This window comes from Argiope bruennichi, chromosome 8, assembly GCF_947563725.1.
Source record: "Argiope bruennichi chromosome 8, qqArgBrue1.1, whole genome shotgun sequence".
NCBI lineage: Eukaryota > Metazoa > Arthropoda > Arachnida > Araneae > Araneidae > Argiope > Argiope bruennichi.
The window spans coordinates 47,006,654-47,030,303 of NC_079158.1; the positions used below are offsets into that span (position 1 = coordinate 47,006,654).

The window sequence follows — 23,650 nt, forward strand, 5'->3', positions numbered from 1 at the left end:
TTGCAGATAAATTAATTTATTAACATTCATCAAATAATACACAGATTACTGAAATAATACTGATTATTTCATACAATAAACCCCAAAACATTGATTTTTCAAATCCCATTTTTCTAAAAGTTAATAAATAACTTAATCTGTCATATATGTATATACATTTTATGTGCTCATCATTCTCAAATCTCAAAACAATGACAATATGCAATAGTTATGTTACAAGAACAACACAATAACTTTACACTTCAACAATCTATTTCCAACAACACATGATATACATGATTTTTCTCTCACAATATTATAGGGCAAAAGTTTGCAGTCAATGGACCAGAGAATACTTGACAAAGTTTTTGGACAATCAACAGATTAATTTCTAGTATATAGGATAAAAGCTTAAAAGAAAACTATTATATGAGTTTATCTTACAAAGTATGCATAAAATAGATAAGCATATAGAAATTTTATAATGGATTGGTAAATTCTTAAATATAGTTAAATACTACAAGCGTAAGGAAAATGCATCACATTTAGTACAAATATATCCTCCTTAAGTTGTTTTTTCTTAAAATTTACATCCAATTAATTAAGCTCATTTGTTTTACCAATAACATTTCAATAAAAAATGAAACACATTTATATTTGATTACAAAACAGCTTCCACAATTGTCTGCCACTCAAAGTCAGAAAAGAATAAATAAATTTAAAAAAAAAATAATTTAAAAAAATCCCGAGTAACCTGGATAATTTTGACTATTTTTACACATTTTAAGTTTCTATGCTGTTGATTTCCAATTCCTGTTATGTTGGACTTGAAGAAATTATCAATATAAAGGTCAGGAAATTATTATTGCATCTAATTTACACTTTATTATATATTCTTAATATTAAACTTTTTATTTAAAAAAAACTTAACCAATATTTCAAAAGCATTGATTAAAAACAAATTATTTTACATGAATAATGCATAAGAATAAATAACACATTCAAGTCTACAGAAAGACTTTACACAGCATTAATCTGCACCCTTTATTCATTTCTCAAAATAAATTTCATACAGAAGATTTCTCTAATTTTTTTTTTTTATATTAATAATGAAATTCAGACACACACTTTTCATAATGACATGAAAGCAAAAGCTGATGGCTTTGCTGCAGATGAATATATAGTGTAACAATCCATTTCAAAATATTAAAAACAGATGTTATTAAATGTGTTTATAATATAATAAAGATTAATTTTGCTGTTTATTATATTTCATTGGTTAGAAAACTATTTAATAATGTTTAATTTTAGGAAAAAAGATGTTGCATAAGAAGCTTGTATGGAAACATCCCATTTAATATTTTCAAACTATCTCTTCTACCGAAGATTGTTTGCATAGTTAATAAAGTGATGGGTTAGAGAAAGACATTTCTCCTAACTCTTATGAATTATTTGATTAAATAAACAAATTTATTTTTGCATCATAAATCTTTATTTTAGTATTAATTATATAAATACTAATAATAATAAGGTAAATTATGCTTATACATCTAAAAATCAAATATATTATTTCTGTTCAATAATGAAAACTCCAAGCATCTCTGATACAATGACTGTGATCAAGAGCTGAATAATTTATAAACTATCATGTGACCAATACAACACTTCATACTTTCTCAATTTATTTTTCAAAACAATTAAAAATTGCAACATTAAAGAATTTAAAACTCTAAAATCAAGCTTATAATTTCAGATGACAAATGTTAAAAAAAATTTAATACAAGATTAAGCCAACAGTTATGTAATTTTAAAATGATTAAACTGAGGTTTGAATACAACTTAGAAAATAACGTGTCATTATGTGTAAGATAAGTAACTCCAGGAATGTATATTAAACTTCATAATACAGTGCAGAAAACTGAAACATACAAGTATGATACTAATTCACATTTTGTTTGCAAAGGTGTCTATATGCTCAATTTTAATACATCCAAGCACATGAACTACATGAATAGTAAGTTGTCAGCAGATCGGTTCATGTTTGCTATTCACGAATCCGCATCATTTTTCCTACATTTAAACATTTAGTACAATTGACAGAACAACCGTAATAGAGCAAACACCAATCTAATCACTTGACAAACTGGCATATTATACAAATGGGATATAGTTCACAGATATATGTATCTATGTGATAATCGTATAAAACGCTTAGAAACAATTTACCATATACAAATAAAAAATAAGTCAAAATGAAAGCCATAAATTCTCTAAGACAAATACATATCATGGATAAATACATAACTAAGAATTTATAAGAAAGAAAAATATTAGTTTTGGAATCATTAAGATTAGTATCAGAATATATGCAAATATATATAAAAAAATTTATTGCGAAATTTAGCACACAAATTATTTTTTTAAAAACAATACGAAAGGAATTTTGTAGATATAATACTAATAAAAGAATTAAGCAACAGAAATTTGCAATTTTTAAACATTTTTTGAAGCAGGAAGTTATATTTTAAGAAAATGAATAAATTTAAACAATTAATATTTAAGCAAATACTATCAATGAATTTATGAAAAAAAGGTGCACAAATAAAACATGCAAAAAGAACAAAAATTTTATTAACATACAATAAATCTCATTTTATAACATTTTTGTTTGTTTAAAAAAATCAATAAATAATCTTGGAGCAGTAAAAAAAAAAAAAAAAATTGAACACTGTTACTACAGAAGGGAACATGTTGCAACAACAGTCAATAGAGGGTTTCAAAAGCTTCAATAAATTTGTCCACTTCCAAAGGCTGATCTATGTGTATTGTTTGCATGCATTTTAAACAAATTTAAAATTTCATGGTGCAGAATCCTGAACTAGCCAGATAAACTAGCAACTGCAAAATAAAATAAGCAACAAAATATAAGTGCAAATAAATTAAAAAGCAGAACTGCAAATAAAATTTTAAAAAAAAAGGTTAAACTCAAAATAAAAATAATAAATACATTCCATGCAAAAATGAATAAAAGAAGGCCCCATTTGATTACTGTAATCACAATAACTGTTTAAAAAAGCAAAAAATAAATTTGTTTTAATTACACTATTTTATGTTGAAAAAAGAAATCTAGGCAGTTCATATAGCTTTTCTATATTATATGCTTTGACTTTTAATATAATTAAATCATTAAGTTATTTGAAAAAGAAATTTTCACTTCCCATATGTTATTATGGATCTACTGAAGGGCTGAAATTATTAGAAAAAAGTTTACATGATATATTATAAATATGCTACAACTTTCTTATATCACTATTAATATATTTATATTTGATACCACAGGAATTCTGAAATTTTCAGCAATAAAATTCTTAGATGGATATTTTATTCAATCTTCTAGACCCAAAATTTTAACTTTCTCAAAATATAATGAAAAAAAAAAAGCTCTAAATTCAAGCAAAACTAAAAACAAAAGTGAGTTTAAAAAAAAAAAAAAACATATCAATCACAGAAAAATCTGCAATTTTTTTTCCTTATGAAAAACCAAAGAACAGCTACAAATTATAAACCTAACAAAAATAGACGATATTCTTAGCAACAATTCTAAATCTAATTATTTGATACATATTACTATATTAAAATTAATGGATTAAAGATGTTAATTTTATCCCAAAATAATTTGTATTTATTAGTCAAAAAAGAACAGTTAATATCAGGAAAGATCATAAGTAATAAATGAATTTATTCAATAGTTTTGTATATTCAAAATGATTTTATCAAATGTTATTTACTATTCAAATTATTACTTATACTACTAACTTAATCACAACTTTTGTATTTTTTTTTTTTAGTTGTTAAAAACCATTCTTGCACTTTAAAATTTTTAAAATCAAATCAACAAAATCATGAGAAACATACAAAAGCTACGAAAACAATATTTGAATTCTTTATAGTATTTGAGTAATGAGATTTAAAAGAAAAAGAAAAAAAGTCTAGTTTCTAAATATAATTTTATATTACAATTTTCCTTTTTATTTTTTTACAAATGCATGCTTGCCATTGATAACTTACAAAAATAAATTACTCCTAAATAATATGTATTAATGACAGCCAATCTCAAATGACAACTATAACTATAGGCACCGAATTTGAAATATGAAAGGTTGATTTTCTAAGAAAAATAATACATTTTTCTAAATAATGTAAGATTTTTATTTGTACATTAATGATCTAAACTGTAAACATTTCCTGAATAAATTATTCAAGAAATTTTATCAGTAGAAAACTATTACTATACAACAAGAGTATCAAAAATATTCAAAAATTAATATTTGTTTAATCAGAAGTTTTTAATTAGAAATATGCTAAATACAATAAAAGATTACATTTCTTAAGATATAAAAATATTTCTTTTTCAGGATTTTTAAAAAGATGATATTTTGATCTGATTTATGAGAAAAATTTTTATTAAATTCGGTGCCTATAGTTCACACATTAGATTGAAAAATACATTAATAAATGTAAATCTCTCATTATAGATAAAAAATAATTGGGAAATTCTATTCAAAAATTAGGGTTGAATATTAAAGTCCTCAAACCCTCGTATACAATTTTGCCTTTCAAAAGACAAGATAGAAAAAAGAATCCTATACATAAGCTATAAGAATAGTTATTTATGTTTAGCTTTTTTGGAAAGTACAAAATTTTCTGCAAAGATTTTTCTAAAATGATAGGAAACATTTTTGAATATTAAATCTCATATTATAAAGGTTACTGAAAATTACATTTTGTTATGTTTTAAAACTGCTTTTAACTTTTTTGAAAAATTTTTATTGAAAATTCACCTTGAAAAATATTGATAAAAATTTTAAAAACTTCCTGTTATAATTAGATATTGAAGTTTGGGCCTTGAAAAGTAAGATGGCTATTTGGCAAATATATCAGTACAATTTAATAAAAAATATGTGAAATAGTGAAAATAAATTGCAACAAACTGGCTTCATCTTTATAGTTTTCATAAATAAAGCTATTCATTTTATAAGGATTTATTTGCAATCAAAAAATATATTTTCCATCTACAAAAAATACACAACTCACGCCACAGGGACTTATTTTATAGAGAAATTTGAATAAATAATAAAAATTGTTTTAAAAAATTAGAATGTTTTTTCCTCATATAATGTAAAAACTCAATTTGAAAAATTATGAAGCCATTAATACTTGATGTATGTTTTGCCTCCCAAGAATTTTCATATTTTTTTGAGAAATAAATCTATACAAATTTTATTTTTAAACAACAGCTGTTATTTCATACATGCTAGCATACAGGCAACTGCAAGATATTTAATTACACACATATATTAAAGCAGAGTCATCTTTTAAAAAGAAACCATAATTCTACACATATATATTAAAATTTAGAAAAACCTAAAGCAAGGGCAAAAAATTGACCTTTATACATAGCATTAAAGTCTGAAAATGCAAGCACCAGCTATGTACATTAAATCTGATGTAGAAATAACAGTACATTCAAAAGTGGTATTCAAATAATGATTGACAAATAAATTTTTATGGTTCATTTTTTTTGTGTGTGTGTGTGGTTGTTGAGTCCCATACTTGATATAAAAATTGGATCTGAAACAGGTCCTTATATAAAGATTTACCGATATTAAATTTGTTAAGAAGAAAATTTTCATAAATGGTTTAGCAAAAAAGATGGTAAATTTTAATCTCTATACAATGTTTTAGTAGGGTGTTATTTAAGAATATTGCATTACATAAAATATATCACCATATTTAAAAATCTAAACTACTTTATAAAAAAACAGACCTTTAAAATTAATATGTTCCAAAAATATGTCTTAAGAATAATTTTATTAATCTGGATGTAAAATTTTGAAATTTTTTTTCTCTCTTTAGGATAGTTTAATCCAGGTAATGAAGAATTTTTATGTAATATAAACGATATGTTTAGAAGTCATAAAATAACTCTGCATAATATCTCTTAATATATATATATACATATATAGTTTTTTCTTCTTTAATTTCTATAGTCTAATTCTAACACCCACAGCATAAGTTTACAGCATGGCTGTGATTTTCTGCTTTGATAGATAATAGCTAATACTATATGTAATAATAATTTATATATTTTTGATACCGCCGCGAACATAGTTTGACATTAATACTTTGTATACCTAGCAAAATGCATAATAAAATACACATAGAAACAATAGACATGCACACAACATGACTGATTCTTAAGGGTGTGAATATCTGTAGATGTTTGGTTATTCTGTGAGCACATAAGGTGTGGAAACCATAGCAGCTCAATAACCTTAAGAATATGCCCAAGCTGAAAAAATGGAAACCAGATTATACATACATAATACCACTTCACCATTATGATTATTTGAAAAAGAAAATATTTTTAAATTTTCTTTTCTTTACTCTTTTTTTTTCTAATAAATTACATTAATATAAAGAAGTTTCCCAATTCTATAATTTTTTAAAAAATCTAAACTAATTTTTCTTCCAACAAATAAATAAAGTTAGATACTGTTTTGTGCAAAATGCTTCCTTTCAATTTAATTTTTTTTAAATCAGTTTCTTTTAACTATAAGGGTAGTGATCTCAAGTAAGTGAAGGGGGGGGGGAATGGTTTAGAAAAGAATCTGAATCAGTGAAGACACATTTCTTGCACTTATCTGAGAACATGCACCAGGCTTCACAGAAAAAGTTTTTTTTTTTTTTTTTTTTTTTTTTTTTAATAAAACACAAAGAAACATTTGTTTAACAGAAAACATAGTTGCATAAAAGTACAATATATAAAATACATTAGAATAGATTTTGGGTAAATCCTATTTTTTAATTTCATCTATGAAAATATTTTTACGTTTAATGCTAAAAAAATTTTTTTAATTATTGCATTCAAGTAAGAAATACAAGACCAGACAGATATTATTTTACTAATTTTGAAATAAAATTTAATAACTCAATTTTAAAATACAAGTATATACACAAGATTTTAGAAGTCCACCCGTTTGTTCCCTTTGATAAAGAAAATAGTTTTAATTCCTGAAATATCTATAGTCAGCTGACAAAAGACATTGGATGCACCTACTGTGAAATTGAAGTTTTTATATTGGAAAAACCACTTTTCTGCAATATGTTTTTAAATCCTTTGGGCCTCATAAAGGCATAAAACCTTTTGTCCTATTTCAAGATTTCTATAAGTTACTGAATGATTACTTGCATTGAATTTCTCTATAACTATCACTAATTAAAGCTTAATTTTCCAAGTTTAAAACTGTACTAAAATTTAATGAAGTTAAAAAAGTTTTTTTTTTTTTTTCATCCATTCAAAAACAAATGTAGCCGGGAAAGAAGTTTAAGAAAGCTTGGAATGAAGTCTATTTTTCTATGTACTTAAAAAAAAGATCAGGTTTTTTTTTCTTTTTCCCCATTTAAAAGTAAGAAAAAATCCCATTGGATGCAAAATTTATAAATGTCAACTAATACTGGGTTTGTATATTGAAAATTCAACACTTTGTTTTCCCAAACAAGTTGATTTTCATTGCAAAGATTTTAATTTTGAAATCAACAAAGCCTTTAAGTTTTAAATATTAAAACCATTAAAATTTATTTTGACAGAAATAATAAAACCCGCGCAATTTCTCAAATTATGTAACAAAAAATACCTAAAATATCAGTCTATTAGTAAAAACAAAAATTAACACAGAATAATGTTGCAACTAATCTCAAAAATCATTTCAAACTGACAAAGCTATTCATTTGCATTCTATTAACAGTTATTACAGAAAACTATCCATGCAAGAATCCAGATTTGTGTTAGAAGCACAGCACTCTATGAATAATTACACTCAATCAGTATCTTACAAGAAAAGGTTGCTATCTTGCTGAATACTCCACAGATAATTTTCTTTGAACACCATTCCATCCAGCTTTAGGCTAAACTTGAAGCTTCAATCATGAAATTTTAACATAAAAAAGTTAAAGAAAGCAGAAAGAGAGAGAATATATATATTAAATAAGAAGTAAAAAATCAGAAAAGATGCTACTTGAAAAAAAAAAAAAAAAAAAAAAAGATTTAAATGTACCATTGCAATAGAAAGATAAAAATGAGTATATTATTCTGCAATTATTGAATTACTTATGTAATTCATTCGGAAAAATTCAATTCGTTTCTATACAAATATAGATCCAGATTTTAACACAAATCCACTAGAAAACAATAAATTACTAATTTCTTACAGAAATTTGTGCTCCATTTTCTTTAAAAAAATTCATGTATGTATAGTAAAATTACTAATGATCAAACATTGAAAAAATGAGAAATAAAAGATCAATAGACAAAATGGCTGTCAAAAGAAAACACATAATTGGTTACAAAGTTTCTTAGACTGCCAAGATAGAATAGAATAAGACAGAATGCATGAAACATACATAGAAACCATATTTTGATTTAGATTAAAATCATTCAGTTTGAAGGACTAAAAACCATATCAAATCAGATGGAAGAAAATGAAATAAATCCAAATAAGTGAAAATAGAAACATAATAATCCAACCAAATATGTCAATAATGAAAGGGCTATATATTTTGTAATTCGAAATCAATCTCTACTCACAAATTATCAATCTCTGTCGCAATTATATTCTTATTCAACTAAAAACTGAAGATATTTTCAAGCATGTTTATATACAATATATTACAAATATGCAATTGCATATACAGTGTTCCAAAAAAAAAAAAAAATGCTTTAACTTTTTACCTACTGGAGATAATTAAGCACAATAAATTTTAAAAGCATTTAAAATAAGACAAATAATTGCTTTAATGAAATCACCCTGTTACAAATTTTTATATGATCTCTCTAGATCGAATTGGTCAATTAAATTCTTTTTCCTGCAATCAGATTAATAAATGCTGCAAATTTTCATCTTTAAAATTAATTGAATTATAATGAGAGAAAAAAAAGAAAAGATGACATATACTTTTTTTTTTAACCATTTGAAACAATAGGAAAAAAAAAAGACTATAAACAAACCTGAACTGATATTTTTTAGATCAATTACAGGACAGATTAAAATTTGCTGGATATATTTTTCTTCAGATGTAAGGGCGCCTTTATATAGAATAAGGATTATCGCCGCCGCCCCCCCCCTAGTTTCATACTACTTGAAAACGAAAAATTATTTAATGATGGGGGATGGGGACGAGAGGAATGTTCCTGAAACAATTTTTCGGTCGATTCTGTTCCTCCATAAACAATAAAGACCCCAAAGAATGTTCCAAGTAAAATTTAAATATATGTTGAATATTACATGCTACCAAAACTTTACAACTTGTTGCTTAATGGATGAATTCATGGATTTATGGAATCACAAGTACAAATATTTTTACACTTCTGTAACTAACTAATTAAATATATATATATATATATTATTTCATTTCAAAGCATGTTATAACAGAATATTACCGATATAAATATACAAATCTTTAAAAAAAAATTAATCATTTTAGTTATGGTTTTTTAAAAAATTATTCTGCTACAAATAATTGAAATAAAGCCAATTAAAATTATGTCATGTTAGACTACAATTCAATGGTGAATGTAGCTGCATATATCCTTAATAAATGCATCTGTATCACTTAATTGAATGAGCCTCATTATTATTTTTTGTTATATTTTAAATAATTTTTTTAAGTAGAAAACAACAAAAAGACATTCTTATATTTCTTATTTCATAATCCTAAATTAACTTGGACAATTCCAAAATTTTAAATTATATGTGCTCTAATAATGCAAAACGGAATAAAAGTTCCCAAAATAAACCAAATGCCATTTAAAAAATATTAGAAGAATAAAATGTTCATAAAATTTATTTAGATTTAATACATGCAAATAAAATGAAGTTATTGCAGAGAACATAATGCACAATCTAAATTATTTCATCCATTTTTTTTTATAATGTGGGAAAACTTATGCAATATATTCAGAATTTAATTCATTACCAATCATTTTAAAGTCATCAACTAATCAAGAGCATCGAAATAAAAAAAAAGTTGTTCGGATCTCTGAAGATAAGTTCTCCAAAATTCTAGAAATACAGGGCATCCTGACCTTTGAACATTTGTTACAGTCACTAAAAGAAATCAAGCCACTGCTTCAGGAATGGGGCTAACATTTGCTGTTTAAAAGTTCAAAGAACAAAGAACAAAAACATCACTGTGTGATAGATAGATCCATTTCTGGTAGGATGATTCCAGCTCTCATTTTACAGTGTTCTCTTAATTGTTCTACTATTTCAAATTATCAAATACATTTCCATCTCTCAAGTCCTACGCATTAGATGTACAAGTGGTGAGGCCTCCAATCAATTGTATCCTCAAATTCAATTAACCAATCATTTTTCATTCATCATGCGATCACAAATTGACTAGGTATATTTTAAAAATATTCTATTAATTTTTAATCATTTAAACGAATTTTTGTAATTCATTAAAATGCATATAAATTCTTTTTTCACTTTAATTTAAAAAATGCCATAGCTCAACATGAAAATACAGAAAATTCATTACCGTGCTGGCTACCAGCAAAATTTGCAAGACTTAGTTTATCATCTTTGTTTTCAGTTCTTGATATACCACCATTCCAATTTAATATACACTGAACATAATGTTCAATTAAACACAACTCATTTAGTTTTAAAATATTAACTACTCAATTTATAATGATGTGGCAGTAGAAAAACGAAATTATTTCCAAATGACCAATTTTTCAAGGTGGCCATACTTAAATTAAAAAGTTAACTTTTTGTAAATTAATATAGTTATTTTATTAACAGACTTTTCCAATTTACTGTGCCTATTTATCTCCAATAAATAAAAAGTGAAAACATTTTTCAATATTTTTTTGAATACTCTGTATATTAATAATAATAAAAGACATACAGATGATGCAAAGATCATTTGAATAATACCGATTATTTCATATTTAATTAAAATAATATTGAATAATACTCAATTTACTCAGATTGGGCAAATAACTAAGACAAATGAAATCAAAGAAAAATCAAAAGAAAAAGAAAAAAAGAAAAGAACTGAACAAACCATTTTTCCTGTTAACATAAAATGCCCTACAATGTTATTATATCTTCAAGATTTTGTCTGGCATTCAGAACATCAAAGTAACATTGTGGTAAAATTGTATAATATTTTATGCTAACAAGGTTTAACCAAACAAATAAATAAAAATAAATATTTATAGCACACACTCAAAGAAATACAACTTAAAAAAAAAAAAAAAAAAAAAAAAAAGAATGAAAAGGAATCAGTCACTTCCAACTTCTTTAAGAATGAAAGTTACTTGCATTAAGATAATTCTGAAATTCCTTGTTACGTAATATTTCTAAGTAATAGTATGAAGTTTTAAATTAGCTGAGCAAAACTTCTTTTGAACATCCATATTATTCTATTTTTGGGAACTAAGAAATATATAGCTTTATATTTTATCAATAAAATTGTAAATAAATCTTTCAATTTTATTGAACTAGAAAGTAGTTATTCATTTAGCATCAGAGCTGTAACTAATTTTTTAACTTATACATGATAAAAATTAATTACATATATAATAAAAAATTATAAATGCAAATGAATTCAATCAAAAGATTTCATTTTCAAAGAGTTGCAATACTTTTTACTAGTAAAGTTTTCCTCTAAACCTAGAAATATTATACATATATTCTATTCCTTTTGTTTCTTGCTGTGTGCTTGAAAAGTATACAAAAAAATAATAAAAAAAATAACAATAAATAAAAAAATAATAATAAATAAATAATAAATTTAAAAAAATAAATAAAACTAAACAAAATAAAAATAAAACTTACCAACAATAACAATAATTATAATAAGAACTACTCCAATTAAGATTGCCCACATCTGAAATAATAAAATCATAAAATTGAAACAGGCATGAAGAAAAAAAATATATGGTTTTATAAAAATCCAGTAATACAAAATAAAATTTTTTCTCCTAATCCCACCCAATATATCTCAGATTTCAGAAATAAAACGGGAAAAAAACTGAAAAACTTTTCTTCATGCCTAGGGATTTATTTCTGCTACTCTAAAAGTGTAAACTTACCTGCAATAATGATAACGATTATTAAACCAATACCGACCATAATGGCAATCATCTAAAACCAAACAGATAAAACCTTAGAATTTCAAAACAGCTCATTCAAGTTATTAGAAATGTGAAAATTGGCTATAATGCTGTAATAGAAATAGCATATTTCCTATTTGCTTTTAGTCTATCTCTCAAGTAAAATGAATAAAACAAGCCATTAAAATTGATATAGTAATAATTACAATTAAAGTAGATTAAATTATTTCATGGCAAGTAGAAAAAATATATTTTCATGGAACCAAAAAATCATTAAATAAATGGAACCCCATTTGCCACCTAGTTTTAACATTTAATATTTAGCAATCTAATACAGTGTAATTTATCATTTTTTTAGAAAATATAAACAGATTAATTTTCCCATACAAAAAGAGAAATATAAATTAAAAAATTACTCTGAATAACTTAAAATCTTCCAACACATAGTAAAAAATTATTTAAGGAATAAAGTAAATAGAATGGTCTAATTATATGTTTGTTAATTTGCTTTCAATTTTTTTATATGCTCTTTTATTTCTCATAGTAACTTAATGCATATTTAGACTGGAATAAAAAGCTTTACAAGGCCATATTTAATATCATGATTTATAGGGTCCTTCAAAGGTAATTATTCTATTATTAAACTGCGACAATGGTTGGTAAATGCTACAGTTAAAAAGACGTAAATTAAAGATTTATATATAATTCGTATAACTTTTGCTTATTTTTGTATATAACAGCACGTGTATAACAAAAGCATTTATCAATTGCTTCAAAATATAAAATTTCACATATATCAATGATTAGCAAAGTTTTCAGCAAAGATTTAGGCAATTCTAACCCATGATTCAACAACAATTAAACACTGTAAAAGTAGAAATGATTCACACAATGCAATATGAAATACAATTTTAAATAAAATTTACAAGCTTTCACTTGTAATACTTAAAGTAACAAATTAAAAATATAACAGTTGAAAAAATTACAATAATTCTGAATAAAAAAATTAAATAGAAAATTATTTGTTAAAGAAAAAGATTAACACACTAAAATACTTTCTGCAGACAAATTTATAAATGAAAGTTTTGCATTTGTCATTTTGTATTAAGTCATCTGGATCTTAAGTTTGCAGCAAAAGCAAATATTACAAAAGGTAGAAATGTAATATATTTTTCCTATTTAAAATAGAATACTTCTATACTTGCATATAATGCATAGTGAGAAATTGCTAAAAGGTTGAAAAATTAAAAAAGATTGAAAAACTTTTTTTTTAAATTATTATTATTAATTTACAAAAAGTTCATTGCAAAATTTTCGCAAGAATAAAAAAACAACAATAAAGGGGAAAAAATGCATCTTAGACAAAATAAAAATTTAGATCCAAGATATAGAAAGTACTCTATTTTTATTCTTAAGATTCAGAAATGCAAATGAAGAAAAACTTTAAAAATGCTTTAAGAAGTTTGTTGAATATTAATTTACATATTTTTACTCAAGCAAGATAATGTGTTTAAAATCCAAAGATTTTTTTTTTTTTTTTTTTTTTTTTTTTTTTCCCCTTGACTCATTCTGAATTTGCAACCTCTTACCTTACAATTTTTCCACCAAAATTTTCTTTTAAGCTTTCCTGCCTGTTGTTCAAATTGTGAGGCTCCTTGTTGCAAAGCATCTAGTGGGATTTGAGAAAAACAAGTGAGGTTGAAATAGTGATCATGTTAATATTTCTAAAATAAGTTACAGTTATAATATTTAAAAAAACAATTACAATAACCGCAACCACATTTACTCAAACGAAACAAGATTAGACACAGATTTTTAATTTGTATATTAGAAACATTGTCCAAATTCAAATAAAAAGCATACAACTAGTAACCATAAGAAACAAAAATAACACTTCAAAATATACATTTTAACTAGTTCTATTGTGAAAAAATAATAAAAATCAACTTAATTTGGTTTATTCAGAAGACTTGCATTTTTTATGGATCTCTACATACAAATTTTTACAAAATCTGACCTAGCTTAAGATTTTGGATATTCCTATATATAAATCTTTTAATTATTTGCAATTCATATTATATATATATATATATATATATATATATAATGCAAGTCTAATTTTATGTTGAAAGAAACACTCAAGTTCCAAAATATCAAAATATTAATCCCAAATTTTCTGCTAATCATATAGGGCTACTAATTATCTTCAATTAAAAGAAATTATGCTTTTCAATCACAAGTTATATAATTCTTAATTCATATTTTAAAAATTTAAAGCAAAGACAGTAAAGGTGATAAAAAAAACCCTAAGCAAATTTATAGTTTATTTCTTGCATGTTTTGTATTGTGGTTCACTTGAATTTTATGATTAAATGGAAGATAAAATGTATAACTTTTAAAAAATATATTAACTGAAAATTCAAAGAAAATCTGCATTCTTTTAAATTTTAACAATAAAAAAACTATACTAGTTATTACATTTAAGAAGGACATGATTTATTAAATTGTAGTTCTTTTTATATATTAGTACCCAATCTTTTAAGCAAGCAAGCAAGCCAAATAATGATTTTTCCATTACAGATCAACACGCTAAATAAATATTAATTTGGATTCAATGAATGAGCATATCTCTTTTATAAATGATAAGCTTTTAGGGAAAATAAAATGTAGATTTAGAAATATTTTACATAAATCTATCTTAAATTTTGGATTTAATTTTTTTTTTAATTCATAATCTTGATTGCAAACTAAACAGCTAATAAAAAATTTATAAATTTAAAAAATCTCAATAGAAAAAATTTTATTTTAAAATTATAAAAGGCAATTTTAAATACAAGCATGCAACATCAAATAAGAATGCTAGGCTACAGACACTGAGTTGCTTCCCCAGGATTTTTAAAGAAGTTACCTGCACGGTCATCCAGTTCAGATAATTTCTGATCCCTTTCCAATACTTTCTCCACATTTGTACGCATGATATCCACAACCTAATTTTAGGTGTTTGCAGCAATGAACAAAAATGAAAAAATAATTTAGACACATATAATTACAATTAATAAAAGAATAAACTTGGACTCATTCAGTCATAGAAAAAAACATTTTTAATTATTTCAGTAATTCATTCTTCATGTCAATCATTAACCCTGATGACCCTCAAAAGACCAACTGAGCAGAGACCAAGTTGATTCTTTTGCACAGTTCATTCAGCATCTCACCTGCTCGGTCGTCCAATTCAGATAGCTTCTGATCACGCTCCAGAACTTTCTCAACATTCACACGCATTATTCCAACAACCTATAGCAGCAATAAAATTTCTCCACATTTTCCTGATATTTACCCACAATAATATGGGCAAGCAAGAAACATAATATATGTAACAACAAGAAATTATATTGCCAAAATGGATAGATATATTTTAAAATACTAAAATTTTGCATTTTTAAATTGAATTTTTAAAGACAAAGAAAAAGACATCTAAAAAGAAATCATTACATTATATTAGATTTAATTATTAAAATAAATGCAACAAATAAAAATATTAATACATATTAAATTACTATTGTACTTTTTAGAAATATACAGCTATATAAAAATATTGGAAGCCAGGTTCCATTAAAACAAATGCATTTGTCTCATAATTCAGAAGTTTCAAAATTACTTTTTTTTTCAAACATTCTGATTTTTTTACTCATAGATAGTTTTATATTTTAAAAACTATTGAAATTATTAAAAAAAATTAAGTTACGAAAATTATATTTTTGTCAAATATCCATACTAAACAAGAAAATGATGTTATTTCACATTTTTTTACAACTGGAAAATGAATGCAAAAAAAAAAAAAAAATCTTAATATGCTTTTAAGTGAAAAATCTTTAGTAAATAAACTAGATATTTAAAATAAAAATAAAAGCAAAGAAACAGTCCCTCAGCTCTAACTACTGACTTATTTCGCATGAAAGCTCAAGACCCCAGGGGAAGTCAAGGTTGTTTTTCCCTCCTCAATACTCCACTTTTGAGAACAATAAAAAAATTAATTCATTGCACACTTTCCATGGAGAAAACCCACAACAGAGTTCCCTAGCCATAACCACAAAACTAATTTCAAAAATCTTCATGTCATATAAAAGCTCACAACTCTGAGATATATCATCAATGATTACCTTTCTTCTCATTACTCTCCATTTTTGAAATAAACTGAAAAAACACTTCACACAATATTCTGTGGGAAAAGATCTCAATGGAGTTTTCGAGTCAAACATGGTACCAATTTGAAAAATACTTGCTTCATATGAATGTTCATGACCCCTACACATAGCATCATTAGTACTCTAAACTCTCCATTTTAAATTACAAAATCAGACTTTCATAAAGACATTAACTTCCAATGTTAGACCAAATTCATCATTTTTTTATTGCAGTTTTGAAGTACAGCTAACAAATTTAAGTTTTTTAAAATCATTAACGCACAAATATAATTTGAAATAATACTTGTTTATTTTTAGTTATATTATTATAATTAAAGTTTAATTACACATTTGCTGTTATAAAATACAGTTCTTTAAATCTTATTAATATTGGTCTCATATTGATAAAGTCATTATATTGATAATAGTCAAGTCAATCTATTTGATTGAAATAAATCTTATCAAAATGGTACAATCTTAAATTATAATTAAATAAAAATTATATTGATTACTGATACTGAGCATGCTAATTGTCTGCATATGCAAAGTTTGTTTGGTTATATTAAAATCCCATTTATAAGCAACATGAGAGCTATATTGGGATGGATCTTTCAATTTTCAATTTCTGGCTGATAAGAATGACATTTGAGTTACCATCTCATATCCAGAATTCTGCACCACACCAATGGAAGAACTTTTGACCCATGATATCAGATTTAAGTTCACGAAGTCTGCACATTCAACAAATCTTTAGGGAAATTGGATTTCGTATTTGAAGTCTTTTGATTCTAAAACAAAGACGTTGGCACAACAGAAAAGTCACAACCCACACATGCAAGATGATGAAAATAGACAAAACTGGTCCAGTTGTTAAGTCAGGAGCTTCATCCACATTTTATTTTGCAATATCTCATAAAAATGGAAGCAGAGAGGATGACGAACCATCATGATGTTCCTAGACATAAGCTTTCATATGCAATAAAAAGTGGCAAAATCAGTATAGTTGTTGTGACTGATGAACAGATTCTTTGGTTTTGGTAATTATTTTAAAATATATAGTTTGTAGGTGAACAGTTAGCCATTAAAGTCACCAAATTTTAACAATCAAACTCTTAAGTATGAAAAATACACAGATTAATGGTAATATAATTCTTTTTAATTTTCCCGGTATTATTTCAGCAAAATGTTACTTAAATAAGCAGCTTATATTTTACATACACTATATTAATATACAAAACATTTATAGGATGTCTTTATCTATATATATATATATATATATGCATAAATGAACAATCTTTTATAATATACACTTTTAATAAAAATAGCTATTTAAATTAAAATTAGTTATTAATGCAAATAAAAGAATTAAAAAAAATTATTCCCTTGTGGTTAAGCAGAAATTTTTATTTTAGCTTTCGACTAAAGATCAAGACTTAATTTTTAATTTGAATCTGTGTATTAAAACATTTTTCATTGCATTAAAACATTTTCATTACATTAATTTATTTGAAAAATTCCACATACGCTTGCTTATAACATTTAATAATACAATTTATAATGCACCATTTCAATAAAGTTAATTATAAATAAATTACCTCATCAACTTGTGCCTGTGTTTGCTGCAACCTTTTGGAAGCTGCAGACTGTTGTGGATTTGGCTGCCTCGTTGGAGGTGACAGAGCTTCATTGCCTTCAGTGGACCTAAAAAAGAATTAAACATACTGTAATTTAATCTTCATATATAACACATATAACACATTTTTTTATTGATATTGCTTAAACAAAATTATATATATATTTACAATAGTCACAAAATGCAATAAAAATGTACAAATGCATATAAAAGAAAGATTTTTTAAAAATAAATAAGTATGTAAAATCTACTTTAAAATAATTTTTTACTCCAATTCATCTGACAACAAGACTTAAACCCTGTTTTAGTTTATTTAAGAATAATCACATTTTTAACATATAACCTCTTCACCCACGAGTCTAAAAGTCAAATGGAACGGTGAAGAAATATAGGAATCATGCAAGTAAAAATAGGAGATATTCTAAGCTTGAGTGTCATGAATATGATACTATATTAAAACTCAATCTATTTTAACCTATTGAAATACTTACATTCGAGACCAGATCAAAATTCAAGTAGCAGTCTAGAGAAAAGTATCCAACAATTGATAGCTGAATGCTAAAATGGTGCAAATGTACAAAAAACATGAATCACTTGTAAAACTGTTCCCAAGACTAATACTTTAATAGCTAAGCGTGAAAAAGACAAAAAAATCCATGGATTCAGGACTATGTGTGAACTTAATGCACAAATATAAATTTTAAACATTTTAAATGTCTTAAACACCAATTGATTTTTAAAATGTTTTGATTAGTACTTAATGTTTCTTTTATTGCAGGAATTGACAATGTTTCATAATTATATTTTTAAATGTTTAGAAATTCTTATAACTTAAAATGACTTAGTAATTAACAATTTAATATGCAATTTAGCATTTTATAATTTTTGATGACTACATATCTTATTAAAATTGTATTAATATGATTTTATTTTGATAAAAAAGAAAGGCATGTAACATAGTTGGTTTAAAAACTATAATAAACTATTTTGCATTTGTAAATATATGTATTATTGAATCCATGCTATTCAATCATGGAACCACTATCCTCTAAACACATGTAACTTTTCTCATAATAATCTTAAGAAGTATAATTCTTTAGTTTACAAAGAACTAACAGCCACAACTCGATAAGAAAATATACAGCAGATTTGTATAAACATTAAATTCAATAATTATTTAATACTAAGTAAAAAGTAATGAGCTATTATAAATAAATTGAATTTATGGGCAAAAATAATTCTAGAATATACATTACCAAAACAGAAAAGAGTAAAATTTGAAGACAGAAGGGGAAGGGGGGAGGTGAATATAACAAGATTTTATTTAGGTTCCAAAAACCTGAACAGACAAAATAATAAGGAACAGAAAATAGCAAATGCAGAAGTATTTTCTTCGGCATTGTATTGTATTGATGTCAATAAGGCTTTTGTCCCATAAAATCTTAAGAATGGGCTATTGGCTCGAATCCAAGGTCAGTCTGGAAGAAAGAAATTAACTACCATGCAAGAAGCAATTAGAAAAGGTTTTCCCAACAAGATTTTATCACAAAACTGACCTATATTATGATGACATAAATAAATTTAAAAAACTCACAAAACTGTAAGCAGATATCAAAGACAACAAATACACATAAAATTAAATAAGTCTTTAACTAAAAAGGATTTTAAATGTATCATAATATATATAAGCTTTAACAAAATTTAAAAAAGCTGAAACCATTGTAAGCAATTTAGTATCCAACTTGAGAGGGTGAAAACATTTGTATACAATGCACAGTCCGTCGAAGGAAATATTAATTATCTTCATCCATATGAAATAAATTATTAATTTAAGCAACAAGTATTTGATATTATTCATACCCAATTCTTTATCATCCTTTTTTTTTTCTATAGATATTATAATTGAATTATTAAGCTAAGGGTCATGAATGAATTTAAATTGACACTGCAAAAAGTCTAATTATAAACCCTTGTATCAAATGAAATTGAGATTTTTTTTAAAACTCCACTTTGATTTAAAATAATTAAATTTGCTAAATAAATGAGTTACCCTCTTTCCACAAATAATACTCTATTTGTGCAATAAAAAAAATTCCTTGTTAATTCAGGAGTCCCACACTACAAATGTTTTTACTAAACACGATAATTCTCAAACAACTGTTTCTTAAAAAATATTTTTACTACACGAGAGCATATTTTGGAAATAGAATTTGGGATGTAGATAAAAAATAACAAAATATAAATATTACTATGATATAATTTTATTAATAAATGATTTCATTTCATTTACTTCCATACTTTGAAAATGATGAAATGCACATAGACTAAAATTTAATAACTTGAAGCAAACTAATCAAATAAAAGAACAGAAACCTTTACTGATAACATAACATAAAAATGATCAGCTTTAGAAAATTCCTGAATCTAGGTGTTTTATTTCTTTTAATGGCTTTTTTTTTTTTTTTTAAAACTGAAAGCATTTCTTTTAAAGCTTTTTAAATGTACCTTTTCAACAAGAATGCAAGAAACAAAAATGTAAAAGCTTTTACAATTAAAGTTGATTCTAAATCGGAACCTTCAACTTCTGTATCTTATAGAATTAATCAGCAATTTTATATAGATAGCTTATGGGATAAAGCTTTCAGAATGTTTTGGATATTCCAGTGCAACATTGCATATATTGTGACTCATTATGATCTAAAAAAATCTATCTTTAATATCCATAATATTTTTTTTAAACATATGTTCTCATATGATTGTTTGTTAAATACAAACGATACTAAATTTCAATTTTTTAAATCTTTTTTTTTCTCGCCTTTTTTTAATTATTTTTTTCTGAAATATCTTTTTTTGAATGGAGAAAAAACAGTATACACAAATCTGATAAATCTACCAAAATCAAGCCTTTCCTCTAATATTGAAGGAGAAACAATCTTAATTTATCTTGAACTACATCAATGGTCAAAATGATTTAAGAACAAAAATTAATTATATATATATCTGTTTAGAATTAAAAGGTTAAAAATTAATTATAAGGTAGTTTTTACAAAGCATGAATATTAATAAATAGAACTGACAAAAGCATTTTAAATTATATATTATAGAACATTTACTAAATAATGAAAGGAATTTTGTACAATATTTAATAATACAAAATTGAATGCTTAGCAGCCCCAAAGTTGATAGTGATTGTGAAACTACATCATTATACACAATACAACCATCTTGGGGATATATTTTGGTTGCTTGGTAATAAAATTAAAAGGTGTTGTTTGACAGAAATACTTAAAATTATTATACTTGATATCCATTTAATTCATTAGCTCATTAATGAAAGAAATATTAAATGCATCTACTATAGGCATACACCAATTCTTTCTATATCAATATCTAATTTGAACTCTGATGCTCCTATTGTACATAAAGCTAATCACAACAAACATTATGGTTATTTTAATGGAGAAAACAAAGAAGAAAATGGAAGATATGGTACAAATAGAATATAAATCTTTTCTCCTAACTAGGTTTCATTTATATTTCACTCATTACTTAACTAATATTTGATAGCTTTCACATTTATATTCATCTAGTTCAGAATAATCACTAAGCAATCTGTGAAATATCCTGTTTCCAGTTGTTTTTAAAAATATGAAAAGATATTTAGCATTAAATGAAGTCACAGCAATTATTTTTGTATTCAAATGTCATTGGAAAAACTCCCAAAAGTAATCAGTTCCAAAAACTTAATTTATCAGATAGTATCAAAACACAAAACTTAACCTAGAGAAGTATCAGGAATAAAATGCAATAGCCTATATTTTGTAGGCTATTGCTAAAAATTAATCTTTCAAAATTTTGACATCAAGAACTTTTAAAACTGGTAAATCTGGAGAATCAGATATCAGGTTTCTTACCAAGATAGAAAAATTCCAGCCAAACCCATTTAAACTTGTGTGATTAATTAATATAAGAAATTAATAGTAAATGATTAACATATTTGATAAGTTATAATTTGGTGCTATTTATCACCATGTACCTAATTCTCCTGTATAGTCTTTAAAGAGTCATGAGCATTTTTTTAAACAACAATAAATGGCAATAATAACTTTAATTTTAAGTTCTGTGAAATTTGCACAGTGAAGTATGACAAATATTTAAGAAAATTAGTATTTATTGATTAAATTTCCCCCATAGGTATCTAATATTCAATACCGCAACTTATACCAAATTTATTATCTAATAAAATAAATTAACAACAATATTTTCATTTTTATAAAAAATCTATGTAAAAAAACAATAAATCATACACCTTAAATTAATATTTCCCCCTTCCCCAAAGTTTTCAGTGTTACCTTTTGTTCTTTTTTCTCTTTCATACACTTATTTTATATCCATTTTTATAAAATATACCCATTGTGCCATTATGCAACATTAAAATTATTATGTATAGTGTGACAAATTCCAACATTAATTATTATAAAAAAGTGTGAAAACAAAATTTACATTCCTAATTTGCTTATTAAATCAACATTAAGAATTCAAATGACATTAAAAGAATTTTAAATATCAAAAACGTCTTAATAAAGCTGATTTATAAAATAAAGTTTACATCATAAAAAACCATGCTTAGTTTCATGTTTATTCCATGCCCATTACTTTAAGAAGCAAAACAAACGTGAACTAATTTTAAAATTAAGATGCAGATTTTGTTCAATAAATCATAACTAAATTTCTCAGTTTTGATTTTCAAATTTATTAAATTTTCACAAAATGAAAAGAAAGAACAAACTATCTAAACAATTACTAAAAGAAAATTTTACCAAATGTGCATGAAATTGCATTTTTTTTTTTAAATTTACATTTACGTCTGGAGCTGTTTACTATGGTGTATAAAATACGTACAAATCGCATCAATACTTAAAACTGCAATTAGAAAATTATAAAAGTCGCAGAAAGTATAGACTTCAGCCTCAGAAGGGAAAAGATGCAATAAATCAAAATTCTTATGTGAAATATGATGTATTATAAAGAACTAGGGCAAGCTACTGGCATTGCCTTGACATTAAAATAAATATACCAAAACAAGCCATAAATTTTACAATACTAAAAGCAAAGAAACCATTAATAAATCAAAGATTTCACTGGAAAGTTTAATTATATCATTTCCAATTCTTGTTATCAACCGAATGAAGATTAAAGTTAAGATCTTCGTTAAAACCTTCCGGGTGTCAATCTTCCCATGAGTCACACTATTTTCCCTTTACTTAAGCACAGGACATAGCATTACAAGAAATATAGCAAAGAAAAGTTTTCTTGACATTAAATTTTGTACTTACATTTTATTGTTGTACAGTGAAGCACTCTATTATGAAAGTTACAAATATATTCAAATTAAAAACTAATGTTTTACGCAAATTCACAGCACCTATGGCGGTGAACGTCGCCCACTAACTCAATTAAAAGACAGCTGTCTCGATTGCCACACACGAACTTGATTGCACCACTAAAAGGATCCCGTATTTTGCGCGTTTCTTTTTCTACATTTTCAGTGCTCATCATTTCATTTAGATATTTTAAACATTGTAATTCACATTTCGAATTTTGAAATTTAAATAAAATGTTAAACATTTTATAAAATACCATTAACTAAGTGATATTTTTCAAAAC

General features: G+C 24.9%; 1 protein-coding gene across 3 annotated transcripts; it reads right to left on the reverse strand.

Moving 5' to 3' along the window:
* On the reverse strand, window positions 1–23,477 carry LOC129981875 (vesicle-associated membrane protein 3-like). Of its 3 annotated transcripts, XR_008785381.1 has the most exons (7): window positions 23,320–23,477; window positions 17,946–18,051; window positions 15,075–15,153; window positions 13,756–13,835; window positions 11,889–11,940; window positions 7,876–7,959; window positions 1–2,877 (listed from the first exon to the last, which is right to left on the reverse strand). XR_008785381.1 is itself a non-coding variant. In XM_056092914.1 (6 exons), coding segments are annotated over exons 1-6 (339 nt in total). In that variant the 5' UTR covers window positions 23,322–23,477; the 3' UTR covers window positions 1–2,857. The 3 variants fall into 3 exon arrangements, 2 of the variants coding, with proteins under 2 accessions (XP_055948889.1, XP_055948890.1); XM_056092914.1 differs by lacking the exon at window positions 7,876–7,959; XM_056092915.1 differs by lacking the exons at window positions 7,876–7,959; window positions 15,075–15,153 and adding an exon at window positions 15,382–15,460.
* Window positions 23,478–23,650: the final 173 nt, after the last annotated feature.